General features: G+C 36.4%; 1 protein-coding gene across 1 annotated transcript in view; it reads left to right on the top strand.

The window, feature by feature from the left end:
• LOC150095406 (TBC1 domain family member 30) overlaps window positions 1–15,407 on the top strand; it is a 366,057-nt gene extending 350,650 nt beyond the window's left edge. Inside the window, exons 9-10 of the mRNA XM_090410388.1 lie at window positions 8,746–8,940; window positions 13,377–15,407. Of these exons, the coding sequence (XP_090266514.1) occupies window positions 8,746–8,940; window positions 13,377–13,984 (803 nt within the window). The 3' untranslated portion in view covers window positions 13,985–15,407. The remainder of the gene's footprint in view (window positions 1–8,745; window positions 8,941–13,376) is intronic.
• Window positions 15,408–15,804: the final 397 nt, after the last annotated feature.

Below are 15,804 nucleotides of genomic sequence, written 5' to 3'. Positions count from 1 at the left end.
ATCAATTCTATGTAGAGTGTTCAGGGCATGATCAGAAAGACCGGATTTACAATAGTTATTAAATTTAATGTGCCATTTATGTTCCTTTTTTTGGATCAGAATTGTGCATACTGTTTCACCTATATAGGGCAAATTACAGGTGCGATGAATACGGTATACTCCAGGGTGGGCCAGCAGAGGAAGTGAATCCTTGGATAAGTTGAGTAAGTTCTTTAATTTTGCAGGAGGTTTAAAGGTGATATTAAGGTTGTGTTTCTGTAGTATTCTGTTTATTTTTATTCAATATCCCTTTAATGTATGGAATGGTTACAGTTTTATTGTAATCTCGTTTATTTTTGTTTTTAATTGAGGTCTTGTGAAGAATTTTTTGCCTGTAGCCATTTTTCAGGAAGGTATTGCTCATAACTTTTAATTCATCTTTAAGTGCTTGTTTATTGAAGCAAATCTTCAAAGTCCTGTTGTTTAGTATGTTAATGACACCTAGTTTTTGTGTTGGCTGGTGGTAGGTGTTCATGTGTATGTATTGGCCAATATGTGTAGCTTTTGGTAAACAGTGAATGAAAGACTGCCAGAAGGAAGACATGTGACAAGTGTATCTAGACTTTGTTTGTGTTGTTTGTTTAGGTGGATGGCCAAAGAAAGTATCTAATGTCTGGCAACTATGGGACCAGATTGCAAAAACATTGTCGACGTATCTAAGCCAGACTTTGGATTTCAAAGTAGAGGAATCTAGATCACGACATACATGGAAGACAATATATATAGGTATTCTTAATATTCTTATCTTCTATGTATGAATATTAAGAATACCTACAAAATATTAAGGTAATTAAACAACGAAGAAAGAAATAATAATTTAGGCTGTATAATAATATATCTAAAAGATAAAGATATAGATTAAAAAATAAAGAAATTTCAGAAAATCTGTGGAACAATTAATTTTTATACTGAATAAAAAATCAAGACGAGAAACTCAGCTAAAATTTTATAAAGTAATGATCACTGTTATATTGTTCAGAAACATAGACAGCTAAAGAGAAGGATGAAAGTAAAATACAAGCTGTGCAGAGATGATATTTTTAAGAACAATTAAAGGATGCACAAAATTGGACCATATAAGAATGAAGACATCAGAAAAAAACTAGATATCCATCCATCCATCGTCAAGGCCCACCTTTCCTAATTGGGTTGTGGGGGGTAGTAACTGCAAGAGGGACTTCCAATGGTCACGATCCTCCACCACCAAGCTCAGGTGTTCTGTGGGACTCCCAGACATGTCCGCCCAAGATTTTGGATATAATCTATCCAGCGAGTCCTTGGCCTCCCACCCTCTGGCTGGGCAAAGTGGGCCTGCTTGGGAGCCTCTCTTGTGGCATTCTGACCAGGTGCCTGTACCAACATAACTGCGATCTCTCAACACGGAGAAGCAGTGGTTGAGGGTTTCCAAATTGCAGAGTTTCTGACTCTGCCGAGTCTTGTCAGCCCTGCAACCCCTTAAAGGAACCTCATTTCAGCCGCTTGGATTCATGTCTGCATTCTTTCGGTCATTACCCAGCTCTTATGACCATAAGTGAGGATGGGGACAAACTATTGAAGACATCCAGCTTTGCCTTCTGGTTTAACTCCTGCTTCAATACCACTGAACGGCCAAGCTCCCGCAATATTTTGCTTGCTGAGCCTATTTGAGTATCTAGCTCTACATCCCACTTTCCATCACTCGTGAATATGGCGCCAAGGTATTTAAACTTCTCCACTTGCCTCAGTGGGACTCTACTCACATGTAGAGTGCACTGGAATGGTTGTCTCGAGACCACAAATGTTTTCATTTTGGCCACACTGATTTTCATCCTGGCTTCTGCACAAACAGCTACAAACCTATTCAGAGTCCTCTGGAAGTCATCTGTGGAAGAGCTAAGCAGAACTAAGTCATCTGCAAAAAGTAGGCGTCCAATGCTATATCTTCCAATTCTGACACACTCACTGCTTGGGCTGTGCCTATCAATTCAGTCTATAAACATTATGAAAAGGAGGGGGTGACAGAACACACCCTTGGCAGAGACCAACAGAGACTGTGAAAAGTTCAGGCTTTGTGCTGTTTACGCCGACAGAAAACTCCAGGCATTCATACAGGGACTTGATGGCAGCTAATAGTTGGCCATCTACTCCATACACTACTTTCCAAAGCTTATCCTGAGGAACCCAGTTATATGCCTTCTCCAAGTCCACAAAACATGTGTAGACATTTTTGGCATATTCCCAAGATTTCTCAAAGACTTGCCTTAAAGTGAAGATTTAGTCAGTTGTGCTTCTACCAGGATGAAAGCCACATTGTTCTTCTTGGAACTTTGACTCAACTATGCTCCTGCACCTTCTTTCTAAGCACCTAGCATATACTTTCTCCAGCAGGCTTAGCAGAGAGATGCCATGATAGTTGCTGCAATCTCTTTGGTCTCCCTTCTTGAAGACTGGTGTTATTATGCCTGTCTGCCACTGCTTTGGTGCTTGTCCAGATATCCAAGCAGCCTGACACACTTGAGTCAGCCAGAGAACACCATGTCGATTTAAGGCTTTTAGCATTTCAGGCCGAATTTCAAACTAGATATTTCTAACATAAATGAAAAGATCAAGGAATATAGAGAGAAATGGAAAGAACATCTTTGGAAAATGGAAAGAATATCAAATTTCAATGATATCTAGGATGGAAAGATTATTGGCTATCAAAAGAGGTGGATAGATATAGACCAAAGGGAAAGAGAGACAGAAGAAGACAGACCAGTGACAAAATACAGCAAAGAGTCGCCTATCAAATTTCAAAAATATACACTGGAGAATTGGTTCAACGGTGCTTTGGAGGCTTAATCCACGTGTCAGTAACTGAATTCCTTATGGCAAAACACACACTCATGAGACTAAAAAAATTTAAATCACTATATTAAAGAAATCATTTCAATAGCACAACAACAGAAACATGTATCTCATAACATGACAGATAACAACCCTCTACAACTCGTATGGTGCAGTTATGAGAGAGCATCTCATACCCACACTACTTAACAGAAACTTCCAAACAATCTAAAACATTCCATGCAGTTATAGAACACTAAAACATGAACTGTTGAAGTTGTATCAACACAATTTGTACATCAGAGCATGACATCCATACCATATAAAGCATAAAAACCACAATAACAAACGCCAACATTTTGACTACACACAAAAAACAAATAGGTTATGTTAATACTACCTTATTCAAAAAGCTAACTCCAGAACTTGAAGTCAGTGGGATTACATTGCCTTATCATCACTTTACTTAGTATTAATAATATTATCATTATCTAATAATCTTACTTCATCAATTTAGCATTTCCTTTAGTTTATGTATTTTATGCCATAAAACCAGTGAAGCCAGAACAGGCAAATGCATAATCCTTGAAGAAAAGAAGAAGAATGTGAGAAAGAGATGACAGTGCCTTGACTTGGTTGTTCATCAGAAGTTTGGCAACAGGGAAAATCTGGGTCAATATAGTGTCAAACTATAGGCCAGTGTGTATATCAAGTGTAGTGGTGAAAGTGTTAGAGAGAGAGAGACTGGTTAGAGACATAATACAAACCTGGATTGATGAGAATGGAAATCTTTAGTAACTTGGTTGCATTTTATAATAGAGTGACTAGTGCATTGGACAGAGGAAGATGCTTATACTATGATTTTTATCTGGAATTTGCTAAAGCATTTGATCAAGTACTTCATGATAAACTACTGTTGAAATAAAGCAGCATAGGGATGGATAGTCATTTGGTACCTTGCTTATAAGGACAGTTGACTGATAGGAGCCAACAATGTGTATGATGTGCAGTGTCCTGAAGTCAAAGGATGTCAAAGGAGATATTCAGTTGTTTACTGATGATTATAAATTAGGAAGAGCAGTGTCAGGAATTCTGATGTTATTGTTACAGGAAAATTTGAATAGTTTGGTGCTTTGGGCTGAAGAATAGGGATGTCGTTTCAATGTTGCTAATTGTAAAGTTATGTGGTTTGGCCAAAGAAGATGGATGAGGTTTACCATTTCATCTGATTCCACCGCTACAGCCAGCCACTCAGGGTTTGCTGTCATGCCTTGGAAACCCAACATAAGATACCATGGAAAAAGGCCACCTTACTCCACAAGAACAAATTTAAATATGGAAGACTTCCTAAAATCTGCCTTGGTATTAAGAAACTGTCCCAAATCTGGGAAGTGCTTGCCCTTAGAACTTCAGCCCAACAGCCAAGAACACCCATCCCAGACCACTAGGGGCACTGTTTAGGACTTTAGATTTGCCTTTGTCATTCAACTTTATTCATACCTACCTTTATGTGGTGCCTGCTTCTAAATTCTAAAGTTATTCTAGTTAATAGATGGTATATGCCGTAACTTCCATAAATAATATCATTATGAGGTTTCCTTAATGGAGACTCTTTGCTTCTGGATTACCTAGTAAGGGTTACCCAGAAAACTGCTTCTGTAATGTGAAGAATGCTGGCATATAATGATAGGAAGACAATAGTTCTACTGTATAAGGCACTAATTGGACCTATAATTAGTGCATTTGGATTTCTGTGTACAGATCTGGTCTCCCAGCCATATTGGTGATAAGAAAACATTGGAAGGAGTGCAGAGATGAATAAATAAGACTGTCTCAGGACTCTGGAATATTGAGTATGAGGATAGGTTGAGAGAATGTGGTCTCTGGAGCTTGATGGATAGGAGGTGAAGGAGATGGGAGGGATGATTTGATTGAGACGTATGAGTTCTATATATGTTTATATGTATTAATAAGTTTCTATGTATCTTGGAGCTTCCTTTATTATTGAATGTTTTATCCTCCTTCCACTCCCATGGGAACCTGCCTGAGCTGAGACTTAAACAGCCTCATCAGAGAGACTGCTATTTTTCTTGTGCTGCCTCATAATACAGGCCAATATCTCATCAATTCTCGCGAAAGTATTCACATTGAGATTTTGTAATATCCTATATATCTTCAGTTCCTCACCCTTTGTTCTCATCAGTAGTTACTGCAGTGTCTCCACTTGGATGATCTATCCGCCCACACACACAACACACACACTAAAGTGATCACTCAGTAATTCATCTGTTCCTTCTGCTTCTGTCATTTCCCTTACTATCAGCTTTATTAAAGTTATCCTACCATCTTCATTCTTCTTTTATGCACCTATATGGTAAAGAATTCTTTTTTTTGGGGGGGGGGGGATTTTATTTCACCTGCTTGGCTGATTTCGTCTCATAATCTTATTGTTTATCTTCCTTATCATGCTAGTAACCCATCTTGCATATGCTTTGTACTGCTCATGAATTGTGATAATCTTTTCCTGCATATTCTCTCCACAACATTTTTTGCTCCTGCTTAATGGTCTTTGCATCCATTTAATTCCTCCTGCCTGTAGATGTGCAGTCTGATAATGCTTCACTAAAATACCCCTTGTCCAATTCTCATTAACTGCTAATATCCTTCCCTTGCAGTTTCTTATACTATGGTGCTTCCCTAGCTGTCTCCTAAGTTTTTCATAATTATTTGCTCTGTGGTTCCACATACAGCAGACTCTTACTATTGCAAACTCATGTGGACTGCAGGAATAGTTTGCTGTGGTGAATTTCCTTTAGAATAGCAACATGTATATGGAGCTTGAATTGAAACTTTTGAATTGGGATTGTGAATGAAGCTTGAATTGGAAACGGTGTGGGATAGTAAGGTAATTGATGTAAAATCAACATTTAAAAAGTATCTATCAAGTGGTATGTCATAGAAGAGTAAGAAGAAAGTGGTGAAATGGGAGAGAAAGTAAGGTTACCATATTTTATGATGATTTTGTGAACAGGAGTGGACAAATAACTTTAAATAAGAGGACTCAGTTTAGTTTGATTAAATGCAATTAAGCAATATTGACATCAGTAACTGAGCAGATATCTGTCTCTAGTTCTCACAAAGGTTTGTTCATTTTAGCACCTCTTTAGTGTGGTCAGAAGAAAAAGTATTCCATATAATTATAAGGACAAGTTTCTTTACTATGATATGAGAAACTATGAGGAAGAATTTTCAGCTGAAGATGGATTAGCTGATCATCTGCTAACAGAGGGGACAGGGTGTCTATATACTTACCCTTTCTCTCCCCCTTATAGCCTTAGCTGCTTCTACATGAATTTTAAATAACATCAGCAACTGAAAAATATAAGTTAGCTATTTTATATTGCTTATATACCTATTCTAGCCATAAATACTATTACAACTTAAACATCACATAAACATTCACACATATGAGGGTTGTTTGAAACGTTTGGTAAATTTCCAATACACAGTTCATACCACTGTCAGCACGTATCATCTTTTTCATGACCCCTGGCAAAATTTTAGCCATGTGCGACGCATAGTTTTCATTTGGCAAACATTTAAAATGTCCGTGTTCGCATTTTTCATAAAAATGGAGAAAAACAAGTTTCATGCAGTGATAAAACACTTTTATTTGAAAAAGTGGACAGCCATGCAGATCAAAGCTGAGTTAGATGCAGTACATGGGGGACTCTGCACCAGCATTAAAGGCTATTTATTTTTGGATAAATGAGTTTAAATGTGTTTTTAAGTCCATCGAAGATGAAGTGCATTCTGGACGTTCGACAGAGATCACTATGAAGGAAATGATTGACAAAATCCATGGTATCATTATGGAAGACCACTGAGTGAAAGTGCGTGAGATTGTAGGCATCTCAACTGAATGGGCGTATAATATCCTGCATGAAAAAGATGTGTGCGCGATGGGTGCCGCATTTGTTGACTGTCGTTTAAAACCGCATGTGAAAAGACATTTCAACGCAGTGTTTGGTGATGTTTAGTTGCATTTCGCAGGATTTTTTGCATCAATTCGTGACTGTAGACAAAACTTAGGTCCACCACTACACACCTGAGTCCAAGCAGAGTCAAAACAGTGGACAATGCTTGGTGAGAGAGCACCGAAAAAAGCGAAGACCATTTTTCCAGCTGACAAAACGATGGCCATTGTTTTTTGGGATTCTCAAGGAATTATCATGATAGACTATTTGTAAAAGGGTAAGTCAATAACAGGAGTCTATTATGCGTCATTGTTGGACCGTTTAAAAGAAGAACTGAAGAAAAAACAGCCAAGATTGACCAAAAAAAAAGTGCTCTTTCATCAAAACAATGCACCGTCTCCCACACATCGGACATCACAATTGGCAAAATTGCATGAATTGAGGTTTAAATTGGTTCCACATCCGTCATATTCTCCAGACTTGACTCGGTGGGAAAAAATTTTCTTTGAATGAGGATGTCATCAAGGCCATCAATGACTATTTTGCACAATTTGACAAATCCTACTTTTTAGATGGAATGAAAAAATTGGAACCTCGCTGGACCAAATGTGTAGATCTCAATGGAGACTATGTTGAGAAATAAAGGTAATTTTTTTAAAAAAAAAATGTGTTTATTTTTTTTACCAAACTTTTCAAACCCTCATACACACATATAATGTGTGTATATGTGTGAAACTCTGCCACTGCTCACTCCAAATCCACCTTCAGGCTGGCAATGCTGAGGTGTCATTTCTTGTAGGCACTCTGTCTCTCTCTCAAGCTCCGATCATCACAATTCGAAGTCCAACAGATTCAGATCGTGACTCCCAAAAGGCCAATCAGATGGTGATATGTGGTTGGGTGCATTCACCCTAACCACTGTTGTGTGGTTCTCGCTTTGTATGCAGGAGTTAAGTCCTGTTGGAAGGCCCACACTCTACTGTGAAACAAGATGTTGTTCAAGTTCAAGGGCTGTACCGCAGGTTCCAGCACAGTGTCTTGAGACACTTTGTCACAGGTTTTGTCCCCTTTCTCACATAAATGCCACTTGGATACCCCCTCCCGAGGAACTTGTAAGAAGGAAGGTTCCAGTGGCAGATGAATCAAAAATAAATGATTGCAAAGGAAAGATGAAAAGAAGTGTAGTGTATACTGTATAGGGACTCTGTATACACCCCCCCCCCACACACACACCAAGCCATTCACTGACATGGGAATGATGACTCCTCTGAATCCTTGGTGGTACTATGGCACATGCTGTGTGACCTTTCAAGGCATATAACTAATTGTTTTGGCAATTAAACAACTCTTCAAAGGTGAAAATCTTCTCATCTGTGAAGATGATATCTCTCTGGTGTTTACCTATCGCCAGAGAAGTGACTTTGATTTTATACCCTCTGTCACATAATTTATGGTATTAGGAAATGTCCAGTAGAACGATGATAGTCTTCACCCCTATGTCATCAGTTAGCACACGTGACCTTGTTCTCTTTGAAACATTCATCTCTTGCAACATGACTTTCTGTGTTCTCACAGGATTATGACAGAGGCATGCTTTCATAGCCCTCACAAGCTGTTGCATCCTAACACTGCATGGTCGATCTGTTGTTTGGCAGTCACATAGCATGTTGAAAATATCAGGTGGCTGTGTTCCAACCTTGTGAAGTGCTATTACAGCTACATGTTAACCTGTACAGCTAGATGTCTCTCTCTCTACTGATAAACACACGAATGATGGCTGTGTACAATGCCACTAACTGAACCAGTGCAAAAGTTGTAACAGTATTTATGGCAAGACTATGTAGAGGCTCATCAATTTTGTTAGTATTGCTTTTGGTGAATATTAACTATTTTACTATTTTTTTCTTTCTACATTTTTTTCTAGGTAGCAGTGCAGCTGTTTCTCCTACATCACCTGGATTCTTATTTAGCTCATTTGGTACTAATGGAACTAAGAACCTGCCCTCTCCCTGCTCTTCTAACTTTAACATGGATCGGATGGCACTAGATATTTCAGCCCTGAAGAAGCAGTATGCCAAACTAAAAGAAAGACAAAAACAAGCTCATCTCATCTTAACAGGTTGGAATATTATTTTTCTGTAGGAAATTTTCTTAATATAGTTTGATTAATTTTTACACATACTTGTGAATTGTGTAGGTATAGAAATATTATTAAACAAATCAGAGACAATTCAAATAAGAATCTACACATCAACAGTCAGGCTCCAAAAATCAGCATTATATGTTACCAAAATGAATTATGTTGATTTCTTTATTTGACAGACTTTAATAATGCATTATTCAATTTACAAAAATAATAGGCTACTTTTCATTAGTTAACTATATGTGCTTGTTGAGACCAGTTGGATATTGATGGATATTTTTTTTTTTTGTTGTTGTTGTTGTTGTATGGATGTGAAGGTTTTGTCCTGTCTTCTAATTAATGCAGTATCAAGACAACCCATGCTGAAGGTTGTATTCTTGTAAGCTTTCAGTTACTTATGAGACACTTAAGTGTTTCATAAGTAACTGAATATGTATGAATACTCTCCTACTTATTGAAAGCTTATAATAGCTTAATTGTTTGGTATCTGGAGTTAGATTCCCAGATTATTTAACCCATTATTCTTAGTACTTAATGTGCTGTAAGTTACCGACTTCTTTTTCTGGGCAGAATTGTATTAAAAGGAATAATAAGCAAAAATGTATTATTTATTAATCCATATTTTAATTGTTTTTAATGCCACCATGAAGCCTTTCAGTTTTATTTCTTCATAGTTATGATTTATATACCAGTTGAGGTTTCACTTGAAAAGCACATATTTTTAAACCTCAGGTTCTCTGATAATGAAACAGTTTTTACCGGTGCTTCTTCCTGGTCTCTGATGTGAATCAACAGTTCAAAACAACTTCCATTAGAACCTTTAATGAAAATCACATAAAAGGTGAATTTACAGGATCTCTGCTAAAGTTAATTAAACAAATTAAAAAGTTTCAAAAGGTGAAAACTTTGCCTACCAAGCTATGGGGGCACCTGTATTCCTGAGACAGCCCTATTGATATTTAGTTTTATTAGGTATAACTTCCTTAAATCTTATTTAATGTCAATATATGGATTTATGAGTCATGGTATACTTTTCTAGTCAACAGCATGGAATATTTGCATCGCATGATCAACTATTCCTGATTTATTATAATAAAGAAATTTATGTGGCCTGCTCCTTATAACTATTTTAAGGTTATAGCTACTGAATATCCTTTCATAACACTCATATAGCTTAAAACTATATCAATGTTATAAAATGTTTCAAAAAGGGATGTGTTGCATTACAGAAAAAGAGATTATGCTAAACTTAGGGACCAACTTGGAGAAATACTCTGAAAAGGAAACTTGGAGGTAGAAAGAGGTCGGTAGTGTTTGGGAGATATGAAGAAAATTCTGAAGAAAACAGTGGCACATTTTTCTACATGGAGTAAGGAAGAATAAGCAGGTTGAAAGGGAATATTGACCAGGGAAAATAAGTAAGAACTGTGAAAAAAGAAGAGATTATTAGCAAAGTATAAATAGGAAAATATGGAACAAATGAATGATATATAGATTAGGAAATAGATATCAACAAAAATAGCTTGGGAGGGGAGTCAAATAGGATAAGAAACTAACTATACAAGCCAAAACAGTCTCATAGTCTTATTGCTTTGGCCATAATATAATCAAATCAAACCAGTTATGATGATCATGACAAAATGACTGGTAGGTGGAGGTGATAAAGTGGCTAGTGCAGAAGGTATAATAGAACTGTTTATTGAATAATTTATATGTTAGTATAGCAATGAGTTTAATAAAATTTATTATAAGAGACTATACTGAGGAATTAATGGTCACTCTGATATGGTTGTTTTATGGAAGGGTCTTGCACCCAGAAATGTTGTGAAGAAATGGAAAGAGAGTAAGATCATGCCATATAAAAGTGTTTGCCAGAACAAATACTTGCATTTCTGCAGTGTGATATAAGAGAAATTGCTGTGGTTAGGGTAGACAGTATATTTTGTATATCACAGTATATTTGTATAGCAGTATTTCTGAATTTTGAAATGGCAATTAACAGATTGTTGCATATAAAGAGTATTTAATTTGCATCAGATGAATTTGAATAACTAGTTAGTGGAATGCAAAGGATATTGACTATCTAATAGATATCAAACAGTTGTATATGAAAGAAAAGTGGTTCAGCAACAAAGCTATGCAATTCTTTCATTGGAAATGTTTCCTCTTTATATGTTAATGATATCATGAATAGTTAATGGGCGGTGAGAAGAGGTGATTTAGTTAGCAGATTTTTCATAAAAGATGCCCAAGTATACTTCAGGAGAACCTGATTAGACTGATGAAATATGCAGATGAATGGGGGGTGCCAACTCAGTATAGCTAATTGCAAAGTTTTGCACTTTGAAATTCAGAAATGAGAGGCTGTGTGCTATATTGGTTGATTGATCCTGTAGGTGGCAAAGGATCCTGGGACAGTTGAAATTCAGCAGACATATTTTGGTGAAGATGCCAAAGATGACTGCACTGGCAAGAAAGGCATTGATGAGTAGGGACAATAAAGTTAAGTTTTGATCAGAGCACTTGTAAAGTTAAGTTAGGAAGACTGAAAGGCAAAATGCTGATGCACTGGCCCTTCAAGAGAATCTGAATAGACCGAAAGAAATTGATCATGATATCTGTCCTATACCTGACATTCCACAGAACTCTGAAATATCAGCTATGCAAATAGATTAAGATACATTGACGATTTATGCAGAGCCTAGAGAATAGGTGGAAAGGAACGATATGATTGTGACATAAGATATTGAGATATGCTTTCCATATATCAGAAAGATTTTTCAAATGACTGGGGTGCATGTTAGGGTGGAGAAGGAAGAGTACAAGAACAAGAGGCTGTCGCTGAAAAGTGTATAAAACCATTATAAATAAATAAAAGAGTAAGGATTGGATGTTCTGCATGGAGAGTGACAGATTTGTGATTCATGAAATCCATTTAGTAAGAGCAGGAAGTTCCCAAACAGTTAATAAATTTAATGTTCAGTACTGCAGTATTTTGGATGAAATAGGCCTTACATGATGGTTTTTTTTTTTATTAAATGGATGATGGTCAATAATAATAAAAATAATTAATTCATCTATAATCTATAAATTGTTATTAAAGTTTGCTTTAATTCGACATGGTTGACAGACAATAATGTACTGATAGGAATAGAATTAGCCAGATATAGCATTTTTTGAACATTTTGTTTAATTTGAGTCTCAGGTCTGGGTTAGTCCCAACGGGATGGAAAGAGGGGAAAATAGTTCCACTGCATAAAGGAGGCTCCAAGACTGCTGTTGTAAATTACCGACCGATCAGCATATCAGGAATTGTTGTCAAGGTCTTGGAGAAAATAGTCAAGAGGAAAATACAGGATTGGATAAATGAAAATGGGATAGTGTGTGTGTGTGGTGGGGGGGGAACAGTGTAGTTTTGTGAAGGGTAGACCATGCCTCAGTAACTTGGATGTCAATTTAATGTGACAAAATGTAAGGTTATGCAGTTTGGGGTGAAAAGATTAGCAGCAATATACCACATTGGTGGAACTGTACTCCAAAAGATTGATGAGGCCAGGGACTTGGGAGTGTTGGTGGATAGGGAGATGAAGTTTAAGGGGCATATCTCAAAAGTGGCTAAATCAGCTCATCAAATCACTTGGTTGCTGAAAAATACTTTAACAACAAAGACAAACAGGTTATTGTTCCTCTGTATAGAGCCTTGATGAGACCCCATCTAGACTACTGTGCCTAGATATGGGTGCCAGGGTTTCTTCTTGATGGAGAGGAGGTGGAGAGGATCCAGAGATGAGTGACCAAGATGATAGCAGGTCTATGGAATGAACAGGTTGCAGATTTGTGGGTTGCAGAAATTGGTTGACAGGCAGAAAAGGGGTGATATGATTGAGACATTCAAATTACTGAAGGGTTTCTATAAAATTAATTCAGAAGATATTTTTGAGAACAGGACTGGCGGTGGGAGGACCAGGGGCCATACATGGAAGCTGGGCAAGAGTGTGGTTAGCAAGGGTGTTAGAGCTAGGTTTTTTACTTGGAGAGTGGTGAATGAGTGGAATAAGTTGCCAGAGTCTGTTGTGGGTGCCATGACTGTGAATGAGTTCAAGGAAAAGTATGATACATACTGTGTGAATGTCGAATAGTTGTTCTTGACATGATGTTAGGGCCTCCCTCGATGAGTCTATGGACTCCTTGGAGTTGCCCATAATAATAATAATAATAATTTATAATTAAGTTTTTTTTTTTTTAAGCTGCAAGAATTTGGCCCAATAATCATTAGATAATGAAACCAAGTTTTTTTTTTTTAACAAACCTTACTGTTTCAATCAAATTATTTTATACTTTATTTCTTTTCTATGTAGATATTTATTTTAATGTTATTATCATCATTTAATTTTAGAATGTTTTATTTTCAGGAGCATTTACCAGCCATCTGGGAAGCAAAAACCAGTCTCCTTTAGTAATGAATCATCTCTTGGCTGGTAAAAGACCACTTGTTAGAAAAAACAAAAATGCATCTGCCATAACATTCTCTTTAACTGGAAGAGAAAATAGTGCCAGGAGAGTTGCTGCACATCCATCAAAGAGTGAACTGGATATACCTCCTTCAGTTTCAGTGCAGCAAAAGTTATGCTCTACAACTGTTAACAAAGACCAGGTTAGGATGAGCTTTAGTGATATTAGAAAAGAAGATGAACTAGAAGATGAGGGAAATGATGCAATCTTGCATTTATCTCCTGTTGACTCCAGTAGTAGTTCTACAGAATCATGTTCTGATGACTCATTTACAGAAGTAGGCACTTCTGTTAAAAGAAATTATGAAAGTGAAATGAAATGTGACGAAGCAGATTGTATTGACCATGCATGTTATTGCGAGATTAATAGATTGGGTTATTTTTCATCATCTCTTCATGCAACTACCACTGTATGTAAGCCACTGAAAGAACTTGATACAATTAGAAAGGAACAGCAGAATCACTTAAGTAAATCTGCATCATCATCATCACAGTATGTAACAAAATAGTTACATGTTAAATTGTATCCTCAAAATATGTGGAGTGCCTCAAAGCATGCAAAAAAATTGCTTTCATTGATTCTGTTCATTTGTGAATAGCTGAGTTATCACTTCTAATAGGTATTGTAAATGTAGCACCTTTTCAAAATATGACAGAAATCCCGAAGAATGAATTAAATGGTAAAGGCAAAGTTAACATCAGAACAGAAAGCTTGCAGGTTCTTTCTGCATTGAATCATTAGAATGTGTGTGTGCATGCGAATTTTATGTATTTATTTATTTTTATATCTGAAGCAGAACATTTCAGAAAAACTGATGAAACGAGATGATAAATTTCTGTATACATACCAGATTGAGAGATGAATATTCAGCAATTACTTCTATTGATTTCTTAATAAGAATTATTAATAATAAATCAAAATCAAAGCCAATGAAAACAGCATTTACAGTGTATGAGGAATGTGTTTGAATGTACACATGACACAGGATTCACTTTCTCTAGAAAGTGACTCCAGCCCTTTTTTTTTTATACATTACTAGCTGAAAAGGGCAATGAGTCATAATTCTCTTCACTTGCTGCTCTGAACTTATGAGGGGACATAGCGAACATGTGTAAAATAGTAAAAGATCTCTTTAGAGTTAACTCTCAAAAAAACTCAGAGAGAGAGAGATTAATGAAAGAAATCATTTGCTATAGTAAATTTTCTTTAGTTTAGCTGAATCTCATTGTAGCAAACCCCCATTGTAATAAACTTGCTCACTATATCAAACTACCAGAGAGTCCCAACCAAGGCACTATATGTAGAATGCTGTGGTAAAATTCGAAAAATTATTATTGCAAACGATCATTATCCACTATACCAATTATTCAGGTGATTCCTAAGAGTTTACTGCAGTGAAAGTCAACTGGATTTCTTAATGTATATCCTGTTGCCAACATGATAATGGGCTGTCAATCACTGTTGGCTCATTTCATGTTGAATTGTATGCATGCACACAATCCTTATGTATCTATAACCTACAGATCTACCTGGCCTAAATATTCTGGAACAGATACATTCCAGGCTATATAGATGATGATTGGAGTATATCCAGCTAACTAGCATATGTGCATAAATAGATTGTGTTCTTTAAAATTTATTGCACATATTAATAAACATTTGCAACCTTTTGAAACTTTCCAACCCCCTTCCACTTCGTGAACTGCTGTAAGGCTTTTCTTGTTATTAGTAAAGTATTAATTTTTTACTTGTTTTAATTAGACAAAGTTTTTAAAAATGCTGTCCACATATGAAAAAGAGTTGTAACCTTGGAACTATAATTATCAATTAACTATAATTGTCAATTCTGTACTACTTTTAAATATGTACACTGCATGTCATTATTGTGCAAACCACCTGGTGCATAATAATAAAAATGCCATTTCTGTCAACACGTTTTTCATCTCTATATTTGGTATGTACAGAAATTGATTCAATTTATCAGGAAAATTGTTGAAAATTGGGTAAAATTTTTGAAAATCATTCAGTTTGAGATTTATGTTCTTAATTTATTCGTTATAGTGATAAAAGTAATTATTTCCATGCTGCTTTCCAAAAATAATTGAGATTTGCAATAGGAGACAAAATGTTAAGAAGCATGGTTAATTTTCTTAGTCCATATAAACCATAATAGCCAGCAAAGGTTGGTCGATTGGTAGAGCCTCTACTACTAATGGCTCGCAGAAAAATTTGAGCGTGGTTAGTAGTTGGAAGGGGTAAATTGTTCGATGCTGTTGGCACACTCTACCTGGATGAGTCTTTGGACTCCCTGGAAGTGTCACATAATAA

The sequence above is a fragment of the Typopeltis vanoorti genome, chromosome 20 (genome assembly GCF_054136105.1).
Source record: "Typopeltis vanoorti isolate ZY-2024b chromosome 20, IOZ_Tvanoo_1.0, whole genome shotgun sequence".
Classification (NCBI taxonomy): Eukaryota; Metazoa; Arthropoda; class Arachnida; order Uropygi; family Thelyphonidae; genus Typopeltis; species Typopeltis vanoorti.
Note: the sequence above shows the minus strand (reverse complement) of the source record. Positions and strands in the feature narration are given on the sequence as shown.